The sequence below is a fragment of the Boleophthalmus pectinirostris genome, unplaced genomic scaffold, assembly GCF_026225935.1.
Source record: "Boleophthalmus pectinirostris isolate CB_2022bp ecotype Guang Dong unplaced genomic scaffold, ASM2622593v1 HiC_scaffold_14, whole genome shotgun sequence".
Lineage (NCBI taxonomy): Eukaryota > Metazoa > Chordata > Actinopteri > Gobiiformes > Gobiidae > Boleophthalmus > Boleophthalmus pectinirostris.
This window is the reverse complement of record NW_026571047.1, coordinates 35,264,618-35,277,678: the sequence shown is the minus strand read 5'-3', so window position 1 is coordinate 35,277,678 and position 13,061 is coordinate 35,264,618. Positions and strand designations below refer to the sequence as shown.

Here is a 13,061-nt window from a genome sequence, read left to right as displayed (position 1 = left end):
CGTGACTTGTCATCAGCATCTGTTACTGCACCTGTTGTCACTGACATCCACCCACAGGTCCCTGTCACTGCCTGACCTCTGACCTCTGACCTCTGCAAAGGCCTCAGAGGGATCACATCACCGAGGAAATACTTTTGCTACTGTCCCTAGAGACCTGAACTCGCCTTGAGCTCAACAGAGGACAACAGAGGCGGCTGTAGGTCTCTGTTGTAACAGATACTCACGGTGTAGGTGACGATGTCCTGATTGTAGCCGAAAGGGTCCACTTTGGACTTGGTGACGGTGACGTTCTTGAAGATCCACTCGTACTGAGTCCTCATGACGTCCAGAGACCACTGTGTCACCATCTCCGAGTTATATGACCGAAGACTGAGCTCTTCATCTGAAAAAAGTTTCAGAACATGAGGAAATGAACGACTGCAGCTGTGTCCAGGTCTGGACAGTGTTAGGAAGTGAAAGTGCAGTGACATCACGCTGGAGGTGTTCTACATGTAGGTACTAGGGATGCAATGATCTTAGATATAATATGGAGTCATGTCCTGGTTGGATCTTGGTGTTGGTGGATCCACTCGTGTCCCTGCAGGTCTCTGTGTGTGATTTGTTTTGGTCAGAGTTGGTCCAGTTCTCTTGACATGTTCCTCAGATGCAGAAACAGAAAACAGCTCCACAGAGACTCACAGCTGAAATATTCTAACAGAGGAGGGTTTAATATTTACTCACTTTTTATTTGACACTCATAGACCCAGGAACAACAAATAGATTCACTTTAAATACTTTAGAATCACTTTTTGCTTCATATCGGCTTTAAAAACTTGATGTTTTTCTCACACTCTGTTTCAGACGTTTGAGTCAGAAAACATCTGAGACATTTCTGTGGAACAGAACAGAGTCTGAGTGTCCAGAAAGTTACTTTGGTAACTGAAAAACAGACTGAAAATGTGACAATAGCTGTTGATAGTGTGAGCACAGAGAGAGTGAGCGACATCAAATATTTTGGAATAATTTTAGATGAAAAAGTTTATTAGAAGTCTCATGTAGACTACAGACTAGACTTTTTCTAAACTAAAAGATTTGTTAGATTGTAAATCACTTCATGTTACATTGCTCAATAATTCTCCCATATTTTAGCTGCTGGTCAGAGGTTTTCAGCAAAGCTTCTCCAAGTACCAAAAAACCTTTGTTCCTGCTGCAAAAAGGAGCAACATGAGTCATTTTGTTTTGTTTTTTTTAATCTGTGAAAGGAGCAGGTTTAAAAGATGTTTCTTCTTCCTGTTCCTTTTGTTCATGCAGCAAAGACGAGACAAATGATGGTTGGAATATTTTGACTCCACACGTCTTCATTAGAATCATTTGGATCATCTCAGTCCTGGAGGACCACAAGGTGGACCACAAGGTGGATCACAAGGTGCCAGTGTAACACAAAGTTTTAAGAATGAGTGACGTCTTCATTTTGAACATTGTCTCTCCTCACATGTGGTAATGTTCTTATTGTGTGTGACTGAACCCTGTGTGTGTTCTCACCATCCAGCAGCACCGATCTGTACGACAGGTTGCACCTTTGGGTGTCGAAGGGAAACTTGTAGATGTGCAGCCGGCAGGTGCTGATGATCACCTGGTCGTTCTTGTAGAGCACATCGCCATTAAATTTGATCGAGATAAATGGACTCGGGGTGGACTTGTCCCTCTCAGTCCTGGAGCAACAAGAAGAGACAAAAACATGTCACCATAGTAACGGTAAATCTCCAGAGAGTCATGTCGCACTAGGGGGCTACTGCATGGATGTCTATGGAGCTCAGCATTGTAGTCTGCACATTTTGAAACAAATGTTTATTTGTATTTTATTTCACAGTCAGCTGCTGAATCCTACAAGTGTCACCCATGAAGAACATCAAACTGGAGAAGGAAGAGCAGATGTCACAGTGTGAACATCACAGTGTGAACATCACAGTGTGAACATCACAGTGTGAACATCACAGTGTGAACATCACAGTGTGAACATCACAGTGTGAACATCACAGTGTATGTCACAGTGGGTGTGTATGTCATTTGGGACGATACAAGAGACACAGATGAGTTTCCTCCGCAGGGCGTCTCCCTTAGAGACAGAGTGAGGAGCTCGGAGTAGAGCCGCTGCTCCTCCACATGGAGAGGAGCGTCTGAGGGGAGGACGTCTGTTCTGATGTCTCCTGGACGTGTCCCTCAGGAGGTGTTCATGTTCCACCAGGAGGAGGCCCCGGGGAAGACCCAGGACACACTGGAGGAGCTGGAGGAAGTGTTTGGGGTGAAGGAAGTCTGGGAGTCCCTGCTCAGTGTGTGTGTGTATGTGTGTGTGTATGTGTGTGTATGTGTGCGTGTGTGTGTGTGTTGTGTGTGTGTTGTGTGTGCGTGCGTGTGTGTGTGTGTGTGTGTACGTGTGTGTGTGTGTGTGTGTGTGTGTTGTGTGTGTGTGTGTTGTGTGTGCGTGCGTGTGTGTGTGTGTGTACGTGTGTGTGTGTGTGTGTGTGTGTGTGTGTGTGTGTGTGTGTTTGTGTGTGTTGTGTGTGCGTGCGTGCGTGTGTGTGTGTGTGTGTGTGTGTGTGTGTGTGTGTGTGTGTGCGTGCGTGTGTGTGTGTGTGTGTGGTCCTCACATTTCCACTATGGTGATATCAGGTGTCCACAGTTTTCCGACGGGAATGGAGATCTTGAACATCTGACAGGAGTCATTAATGTCCCACCTGATGAAGTCATTTTTCCACTCCTGAAACACACACACACACACACCATCATGAAACACACACACACCATCATGAAACACACACACACACCATCATGAAACACACACACACCATCATGAAACACACACACACACACACACATCATGAAACACACACACACACCATCATGAAACACACACACACACACCATCATGAAACACACACACACACATCATGAAACCACACACACACACACACATCATGAAACACACACACACACATCATGAAACACACACACACACCATCATGAAACACACACACACCATCATGAAACACACACACACCATCATGAAACACACACACACCATCATGAAACACACACACACACCATCATGAAACACACACACACCATCATGAAACACACACACACACACACACCATCATGAAACACACACACACCATCATGAAACACACACACACACCATCATGAAACACACACACCATCATGAGACACACACACACCATCATGAAACACACACACACCATCATGAAAGACACACCAGACACACACTCACCATTGAGGTCCACACGTAGGAGACCATGGTCTGGTCGATCTCTCTCTGTGAATCCAACAAAACATAAAACTGCAGTTAGTTTGTGACACAGACTCTGACGTTTGTGAGGATCTTGGCTCTGGCTCCTCAGGCTCCTCATTCTAACCTTTGACCCCTCAGTGGTCCAGGTCTAAACCAGGTCTAAACCAGGTCTGTGTGTGTTCTAGTCTCTGTGCTTTTATACTTCTTCTGATCCAGATTGTTCTAAACACATTCAGGAAACGTTCTGCTCTGTTCTGTCAGTGGGACTTTTGTAGGATCCAGACCTGAGGAACACGAGGCTTTGATATTATTTTTAGTCTTGATTATTCTCAGATTTTGGATCATGAGACTGTGGTGGAGGTTTTGCACTCACCACGTCCAGGATGGCGTAGACGATGATGTCCAGCAGCACGTCTGTGGGTTTGGTGTGGTTCCACACGGGGCGGATCAGAGAGAACATGTCCGAGTTCTGGCTGAGCTGAAGATGCTTCATGATGGAGTAGTACGAGCAGTTCTGCTTGGACGCCTCATCTGTCCACCCGAACTCCTCATCTGTCGACCCGGACGCCTCATCTGTCGACCCGGACGCCTCATCTGTCGACCCGGACGCCTCATCTGTCGACCCGGACAGTAAATCTGACACAAAGACACAAGAAGCTCTTTACATATGGTTGTAGTGATGCAGTGTCACACATGTACTCGAGTATCCCAGTTCTGAGCTCCTTGTTATATCTGTGCCATAGTTACCATAGCAACCAGTGTAAATCTCCAGGACACTCAGGTTCCTGTTTCTCTGAGCGCCTGGAAACACCACGTCCAGAATCCTGCCATAACCGTGAGACTCGTAACTCGTAACTCGCTCTGTTCTTTAGACTTTTATAAAACACTGCAAGAAAAAAGATCTTGTTTCCTTGGAGAAGTGTTTAATGCCATACTGTGGGACATTAACTCTGCTCAGACAGATTATCTGACATTTGGGAGTCACAAAGTCTCAAGGATCCATTTTGGCATGTGCAGCACATGGACCAATCACAGAGCAGCGTTGTGGTTTAAGATGGAGGTCGGCCTGATGGACCTGGCAGGTGGCTCAGACTGACCACGCCTCCCGTCGCCCGGCGCTCTCTGGACGAGGGGGTTCCAGGTGTGTGAAAGGAGGAACGCTCCGTCATCTCGGTTCATGGCGTCCGAACACAACTCCTGCTCCGGTCATACAGGGACTGGACAGCCCTGAGCAAAGGGCCCCGAACCCCAGACTCCCAGAGCGCCCCCCACAGGACACCACGAGGGACACGGTCGAACACTTCTCCAGATCCACAAAGCACATGTGGACTGGTTGGACAAACTCCCATGACCCTCGAGCAGCTGATGGAGAGTGTAGATCTGGTCCAGTGTCCACGACCAGGACCAAAACCACACTGCTCCTCCTGGATCCGAGGTTCGACTATTGGCCGGATTCTCCTCTCCAGTCCCTGGCACAGACCGGGGAGGCTGAGGAGTGTGATTCCCCTGGAGGTGGAACACACCCTCCAGTCGCCCTTCTTATACAGAGGGACCACCACCCCGGTCTGACAGTCCAGAGGTTCTGTCCCGACCGCCACGCGATGTTGAAGAGGCGTGTCAGATAAGACTCACAACATCCAGAGACTTAAGATACTCAGGACGGATCATCCACCCCCGGAGCCACTGAGGAACTTTAACCACCTCAGTGACTTCAGCCAGGGTGATGGACGAGTCCACCTCCAAGTCCCCAGCCTCGACTTCCTCCTCGGAAAATGTGACGGTGGGATTGAGGAGATCCTCAAAGTTTTCCTTCCACCATCCGAGAACATCCCCATTCGAGGACAATAGCTCTTCCCCTGCACTGTAAAGAGTGTTGGTGAAGAACTGCTTCCCCCTCCTGAGGCGCCGGACGATTTGCCAAGTTTTTTGAGGCCGACAAATAGTCCTCCTCCATGGCCTCTCCGAACTCCTCCCAGCCTCAAGTTTTTGCCTCCTTAGGACTCCTTCTTCAGCCTGACAGCATCCCTTACTTCCGGTGTCCACCACCGGGTTCAGAGATTGCCTCCGCAACAGGCACCACAGACCTTACGACCACAGCTATGATATGAATATAGAGTCCATCCCTTCTCAAGGATTTGGGTTGTGGCTTGTGCGGGATGTTGAGCGTTGCCAACTAGATATAGTCGGCCTCACTTCCTCACCTCCAGCTCAGGCTCCTTCCCCTCCAGCGAGGCAGTCTTCATGTCCGGAGATCCCGTCGTCGAGGCCCCTGCCTTCGACTGCTGCCCAGATCTTCACGCACTGACCCCACATGGATCCCTCGCAGGGGGTTGGTCCACGAGAGGACAGAGCTCCCACCCCAGGTCTGGCTGCAGGGTGGGGCCCTGGTGACGTCAAACCGGGCGACATAACTGGCCTTTCCATTGTGCTCATCCTAAGGGCTTCTAAACAGCTCTTAGTCTGACCCCAGGACCTGTTTGGGTGACCCGGCGCATGAAGCCCCCGACAACACAGCTCCCAGGATCATTCAAACACCTCCAGCACGTTAAGGCGGCGGTTCAAGGAAACATTCGACGAGTGCGATGGTATTTGATTACAGTCAGTAAATGTGCAGAGGCTGTTCAATATCACTGCAAATCCAGTAAAAGAACGTGACCGTAAATATTAGGAACTTGAAAAATGCCAAACTGTCATTTAAAACAAACATAACCAGAGCAAATGGAAATAGATTTATAAAACACATTGATATAAATGTGCCAAAATAACTGTAAAATACAAATAAATATAGGACATTACAAACATGATCTCGATTTAGTCTCGATGGGCCGTGGTCTTGGTCTTGTCTCAGTCTGGACCCTCAGTGGTCTCGGTCTTGTCCTGGTCTGGGGACCCTGTGGTCTGGACTGTGACACTGGTTTGACTCCAGTGTTTAAGTTGTGTTTTTTCATGGGTTCAGTTCTTCCTCTGATGTTCAGTAGTTTGACTGTGTTCTAATGCTCCTGCTGCCCCCTGCTGGTCTGTTGGCAAATGGGAAAATCACTTTAACTGCTGATGCTTGGGTAAATATTTGTAAAACCATCATAAAAACCTCAAGCTCCGACTTATATATTGTATATTATTATTATATATTATAGAGAGTTTATGTGAAGAACACAGATATTTTCATTACCCCTTGAATTAAAGAACATCAGACTAAGAGCGCGGAACAAGGTCATTGTTGGAGAAACTGTGGACAATCATCAGTTGGACATTTTCACATATTCCCAAGATCGCCCCCTACTGGACACACATCATTAAACACATGACACTTATTACAGGACTGAAACTGGAGGAACATTTTAGTGTTTTTTTATCTGGGAAACACCGACTGGGCTAAAAAATAAAAAAAAAAAGACAAGCAGCCAGCAGGAGGCGATCACGCGGAAATGTCTACAGGACAAACCTTCAGAACGAGCGGAAATAATCAACGAAATTCTGGTTCTGGAACATTTTTCTTGAGACACTCCCAGGATAAAGAACGGTATTGGAAAAAGTGGAAATCTTACAATCAAAACAAACCCTAATGTAAATGTTTTATACATCTTTGCACATGTCACTTGATGGGCTCCTTTTTTTTTTTTTTTTTGTTATTCAAGTTTTTATTACATTTTACAATCTTTACCACACAGCATAGAACAGAACAGACAGCAGCACCACCTTGGGCCGAAGGAGCAAAACCACAAATCCATCTGCACATCTGCACATGCAAGTGCACTCCAGAGCAAAAACAAAGAACAAAACAACAATTCCAAAGTGCATGTGACAAGCCTGAACACCTTTTTCACTCAGTTTAACCTGTTACAAGTACAATTAGTTTCAATTCTAAAATAAAAGGCCAAATCCATAAAGGCCAAAAACAAAGATTTGTTTTCCTAATGTACCAGTTTCAAATGTGTTTTAGTCAATGGAGCAAACAAACCTGTCACAGGCATTTCAATCAAAAACAGGTGTCCAAGATTTGACAAAAATGTCCATGTCATTATTCAACTGAGCCAATAATTTCTCATATGAGACTATTTTCATTTTCAAATTGTCCATCCATCTGTTAAAGTCTGGAGGAGAAGGATCCTTCCAAACACCAAGAATGACCCCCACCTTTAAAACCACATACTCACATTTTGTTACCCCTGGCGTTACTGATTTATCCCCAAGTCAACATCATATTGGTGACCTGGGTATAGTTTTACCAATCCACCTTTCTATACACTCCAGTTCTCTCTCCCAAAAGGGACGAACTTCCCCACATTCCCAAATAGCAGCATAAAGGTTCCAGAGGCCAAATGGCATTTCCAGAAACTGTCATTGGTCATGAGCCCCAGTCTTTTGAGTTTAGAGGGGGAATAATACCGTCCATGTACAAGTTTATACTGGCTCAATTTCCCTCTGGCCTCCTTCCTTTTTTATTTTTCATAATTTTTTCCTTTTTTTTTTTGGTCATTCTGATGATTTATTGTGTTCTATAAAACTAATAATCTGTGTGTGTAAATATGTGATATACAAAACTAAAACGTTCTAACAAAAAGAGTCCCGGGTCACAGGAGGACGCGCCCGGGTGATGGACGCGTCTAATGCAGCGGATGTACAGAAGGATGTGGGCACAGACTCTTATCTCCATTAGAACTGAAGAGTCCAAAACCACAACATCTCACCACAGCTCCTCCCGACCAGAGACGGACGCTTCAGCACTAACAGGGTTAAAAAGCTCCACTGCGGGACATTTCCTCAGTAATCCTCCGGCCGAGCTCCTGACCCGTCCACAGCCGAGACGCACGACCAGATTCACAACAGACACAATTCTCCGTCCAAAAAGCTCAACATGAGACGCTTCAAAAGTACAGACCAGAAGTGGCACCAAGTCGCTGTTTAACAAGTCTCAAGGAAGTCCCAAGTCTCTGACCTCAAGTCCCAGTCGAGTCCCAAGTCTCTGGTCTCAAGTCCCAGTCAAGTCCCAAGTCTCTGACCTCAAGTCCCAGTCGAGTCCCAAGTCTCTGACCTCAAGTCCCAGTCAAGTCCCAAGTCTCCGACCTCAAGTCCCAGTCAAGTCCCAAGTCTCTGACCTCAAGTCCCAGTCAGTCAAGTCTCTGCCTCAGTCCCAGTCAGTCCCAAGTCTCTGACCTCAAGTCCCAAGTCTCTGACCTCAAGTCCCAGTCAAGTCCCAAGTCTCTGGTCTCAAGTCCCAGTCTCTGACCTCAAGTCCCAAGTCTCTGACCTCAAGTCAGTCAGTCCCAAGTCTCTGACCTCAAGTCCCAGTCAAGTCCCAAGTCTCTGGCCTCAAGTCCCAAGTCCCAGTCAGTCCCAAGTCTCTGGTCTCAAGTCCCAAGTCTGAAGTCCCAAGTCTCTGACCTCAAGTCCCAGTCAAGTCCCAAGTCTCTGACCTCAAGTCCCAGTCGAGTCCCAAGTCTCTGACCTCAAGTCCCAGTCAAGTCCCAAGTCTCTGGTCTCAAGTCCAGTCAAGTCCCAGTCAAGTCCCAAGTCTCTGGTCTCAAGTCCCAGTCAAGTCCCAAGTCTCTGACCTCAAGTCCCAGTCAAGTCCCAAGTCTCTGACCTCAAGTCCCAGTCAAGTCCCAAGTCTCTGACCTCAAGTCCCAGTCGAGTCCCAAGTCTCTGGCCTCAAGTCCCAGTCAAGTCCCAAGTCTCTGACCTCAAGTCCCAGTCGAGTCCCAAGTCTCTGGCCTCAAGTCCCAGTCAAGTCCCAAGTCTCTGGTCCTCAAGTCCCAGTCGAAGTCCCAAGTCTCTGGCCTCAAGTCCCAGTCAGTCCCAAGTCTCTGACAAGTCCCAGTCAGTCCCAAGTCTCTGACAAGTCCCAGTCAGTCCAGTCCCAAGTCTCAGTCCCCTCAAGTCCCAGTCAAGTCCCAAGTCTCTGACCTCAAGTCCCAGTCAAGTCCCAAGTCTCTGACCTCAAGTCCCAAGTCTCTGACCTCAAGTCCCAGTCAAGTCCCAAGTCTCTGACCTCAAGTCCCAGTCGAGTCCCAAGTCTCTGACCTCAAGTCCCAGTCAAGTCCCAAGTCTCTGGCCTCAAGTCCCAGTCAAGTCCAGTCAAGTCCCAAGTCTCTCAAGTCCCAGTCAAGTCCCAAGTCTCTGGCCTCAAGTCCCAGTCAAGTCCCAAGTCTCTGGCCTCAAGTCCCAGTCAAGTCCCAAGTCTCTGACCTCAAGTCCCAGTCGAGTCCAGTCAGTCCCAGTCTCTGACCTCAAGTCCCAGTCGAGTCCCAAGTCTCTGCCTCAAGTCCCAGTCAAGTCCCAAGTCTCTGCCTCAAGTCCCAGTCAGTCCCAAGTCTCTGGCCAGTCAGTCCCAAGTCTCTGGCCTCAAGTCCCAGTCGAAGTCCCAAGTCTCTGACCTCAAGTCCCAGTCAGTCCCAAGTCCTGACCTCAAGTCCCAGTCGAGTCCCAAGTCTCTGGCCTCAAGTCCCAGTCGAGTCCCAAGTCTCTGACCTCAAGTCCCAGTCAAGTCCCAAGTCTCTGGCCTCAAGTCCCAGTCGAGTCCCAAGTCTCTGACCTCAAGTCCCAGTCAAGTCCCAAGTCTCTGGCCTCAAGTCCCAGTCGAGTCCCAAGTCTCTCCCAGTCGAGTCCCAAGTCTCTGGCCTCAAGTCCCAGTCAAGTCCCAAGTCTCTGACCTCAAGTCCCAGTCAGTCCCAAGTCTCTGAAGTCCCAGTCAGTCCCAAGTCTCTGACCTCAAGTCCCAGTCAAGTCCCAAGTCTCTGACCTCAAGTCCCAGTCGAGTCCCAAGTCTCTGACCTCAAGTCCCAGTCAAGTCCCAAGTCTCTGGCCTCAAGTCCCAGTCAGTCAGTCCCAAGTCTCTCTGTCCTCAGTCAAGTCAAGTCCCAGTCAGTCCCAAGTCTCTGTCAAGTCCAAGTCAAGTCTCAGTCCCAAGTCGAAGTCCCAAGTCAAGTCCCAGTCTCTGGCCTCAAGTCCCAGTCAAGTCCCAAGTCTCTGGTCCTCAAGTCCAAGTCGAGTCCCAAGTCTCTGACCTCAAGTCCCAGTCGAGTCCCAAGTCTCTGGCCTCAAGTCCCAGTCGAGTCCCAAGTCTCTGGCCTCAAGTCCCAGTCGAGTCCCAAGTCTCTGGCCTCAAGTCCCAGTCGAGTCCCAAGTCTCTGACCTCAAGTCCCAGTCAAGTCCCAAGTCTCTGGCCTCAAGTCCCAGTCGAGTCCCAAGTCTCTGACCTCAAGTCCCAGTCAAGTCCCAAGTCTCTGGCCTCAAGTCCCAGTCAAGTCCCAAGTCTCTGACCTCAAGTCCCAGTCGAGTCCCAAGTCTCTGACCTCAAGTCCCAGTCAAGTCCCAAGTCTCTGACCTCAAGTCCCAGTCAAGTCCCAAGTCTCTGGTCTCAAGTCCAGTCGAGTCCCAAGTTTTTGGTCATTTTTCCAAGTCGTTAAGTTGATGACTTGAGTCTGACTCGAGTCCAGGTCAGGTCTTTCAAGTCTCACCTCTTGTACAGGAAGAATTATTTTTACAAATACAAACGTGCATTAAAAATACTAAACACGATTACACAACATTTAGAGAAAAAATGAAAACAAAATGTTGAAAATCTTGCTGTAAATGTTTGAGCTCATATTTGGTTGAGTCTAAATAAAATAAAATAAACAACAAACGAGGGATAAATGTGCAGAAATTGAGACAATTTAGAAAAAAAAAAGAGAAAAGTGAATTAAATCCATAATTCTGAGTGAAAGTGGATTATTGTTAAAGTATAAAATGGTGTAAAGTGACTCACGGATGGAGAGGAGCAGGCAGCCCAGAGCAAACAGCTTCATGCTGAAACTCAAGTGTCGTCTGCACAATGAAGCACAAACAGAGAATCTGAAGTGAACAGGAGGAGCTACAGTGGCCCACAAGCTCCAAACACAAACACCACATCTGAGCACCAGTTTGGTTCTTTTACTGAAAGAGGAAGAAAATGCTCCTTTAAACTCATGTCACAAGAGTTTCTCTTCTCGTTTAAATGCTCCAAGTTTATGTGAGAGATTTGTGTGTTTGACTCATTTTTACTCTCCTGGACTCAAGACGCCATCGCTCCAAAAATCCAGATTTCCCCCTGAGCCGCCCACAGCCCGACTCACGTCAGGCTCACGCTCTCCTTCAGTCTGAGGATTGTCTCACTGAAAACCACTGGGACTGAACAGTGTCCTAGGACTTGAGGCCGGTCTCGCGGCGGGTCTCGGGGAGGGTCTCGGGGAGGGTCTCGGGGCCGGTCTCGGGGCCGGGTCTCGGGGCCGGTCTCGGGGCCGGGTCTCGGGGCCGGTCTCGGGGCCGGTCTCGGTCTCGGGGACGGTCTCGGGGCCGGTCTCAAGTCCTAGGACACTGTTCAGTCCCAGTGGTTTTCAGTGAGACAATCCTCAGACTGAAGAAGACCAAGGCCTCAAGACAAGGCCTTTTTACAGTCTTGGTTTCGTCTCGGACTCAAGCATATTTGGTCTTGGTCTTGTCGCGGTCTTGATGGGGCTTAGTCTCAGTCTTGTCTTGGTCACGAGCCGCATGTGGCTCACGAGCCGCACAGTGACTCTCCCCGCTCTGAACGATGCTTTCTAAACTCTTTTTCTCTATCAAAATAAATGCACGTTTAATCTCAGTATCATTTCTCTTTCATTTCTGAATGTTTAAATAACGTCACTGATGTTTAAATCACGACATTTACATCTAAACGAAAAAGTCCCACTGACAGAACAGAGCAGAACGTTTCCTCAAAGTGTTTAGAACGAACTGTGAGACACAGAGACTAGAAAACACACGTGGACCTGGTTTAGTCCTGGTTTAGTCCTGGTTTAGACCTGGTTTAGTCCTGGTTTAGTCCTGGTTTAGTCCTGGTTTAGTCCTGGTTTAGTCCTGGTTTAGTCCTGGTTTAGTCCTGGTTTAGTCCTGGTTTAGTCCTGGTTTAGATCTTAAACAAACAGACACGTGTAGGTTTCATAAGTTTATTGAGGCACTTGACAAATACTGAAAGAACAAATCCAAAATACTGAAAATGTGTAAATCTGTTTCACATTTGAGCGTCTGTAAACAGAGCGTCTGTAAACAGAGCGTCTGTAAGCGTCTGTAAACAGGGCGTCTGTAAACAGAGCGTCTGTAAACAGAGCGTCTGTAAACAGGGCGTCTGTAAACAGAGGCGTCTGTAAACAAACAGAGCGTCTGTAAACAGGGCGTCTGTAAAACAGGGCGTCTGTAAACAGAGCGTCTGTAAACAGGGCGTCTGTAAACGGAGCGTCTGTAAACGGAGCGTCTGTAAAGAGCGTCTGTAAACAGGGCGTCTGTAAACAGGTCTGTAAACGGGCGTCTGTAAACAAACAGAGCGTCTGTAAACAAACAGGGCGTCTGTAAACAAACAGCGTCTGTAAACAGAGCGTCTGTAAACAGGGCGTCTGTAAACAGGGCGTCTGTAAACAGGGCGTCTGTAAACAGGGCGTCTGTAAACAGAGCGTCTGTAAACAGAGGCGTCTGTAAACAGAGCGTCTGTAAACAGAGCGTCTGTAAACAGGGCGTCTGTAAACAGGGCGTCTGTAAACAGGGCGTCTGTAAACAGGGCGTCTGTAAACAGAGCGTCTGTAAACAGGGCGTCTGTAAACAGAGCGTCTGTAAACAGAGCGTCTGTAAACAGGGCGTCTGTAAACAGGGCGTCTGTAAACAGAGCGTCTGTAAACGGGGCGTCTGTAAACGGAGCGTCTGTAAACAGGGCGTCTGTAAACAGAGCGTCTGTAAACAGAGCGTCTGTAAACAGGGCGTCTGTAAACAGAGGCGTCTGTAA

At 48.0% G+C, this 13,061-nt stretch overlaps 2 protein-coding genes across 2 annotated transcripts in view; one reads left to right on the top strand and one right to left on the bottom strand.

The window, feature by feature from the left end:
• The window catches only part of LOC110164388 (5-hydroxytryptamine receptor 3A-like), a 12,424-nt gene extending 6,892 nt beyond the window's left edge, over positions 1-5,532 (bottom strand). Inside the window, exons 1-8 of the mRNA XM_055149952.1 lie at positions 5,483-5,532; positions 4,962-5,186; positions 3,989-4,113; positions 3,663-3,925; positions 3,269-3,313; positions 2,628-2,737; positions 1,522-1,691; positions 225-382 (exon numbers count right to left, since the gene is read on the bottom strand). Coding sequence (XP_055005927.1) covers positions 225-382; positions 1,522-1,691; positions 2,628-2,737; positions 3,269-3,313; positions 3,663-3,925; positions 3,989-4,113; positions 4,962-5,186; positions 5,483-5,532 — 1,146 coding nt within the window. The remainder of the gene's footprint in view (positions 1-224; positions 383-1,521; positions 1,692-2,627; positions 2,738-3,268; positions 3,314-3,662; positions 3,926-3,988; positions 4,114-4,961; positions 5,187-5,482) is intronic.
• On the top strand, positions 5,531-13,061 carry LOC129407820 (keratin-associated protein 5-3-like). The gene is made up of 2 exons (XM_055149951.1): positions 5,531-5,652; positions 12,719-13,061. The coding sequence occupies exons 1-2, from the start codon at positions 5,531-5,533 to the stop codon at positions 13,059-13,061; spliced, it is 465 nt and encodes a 154-aa protein (XP_055005926.1).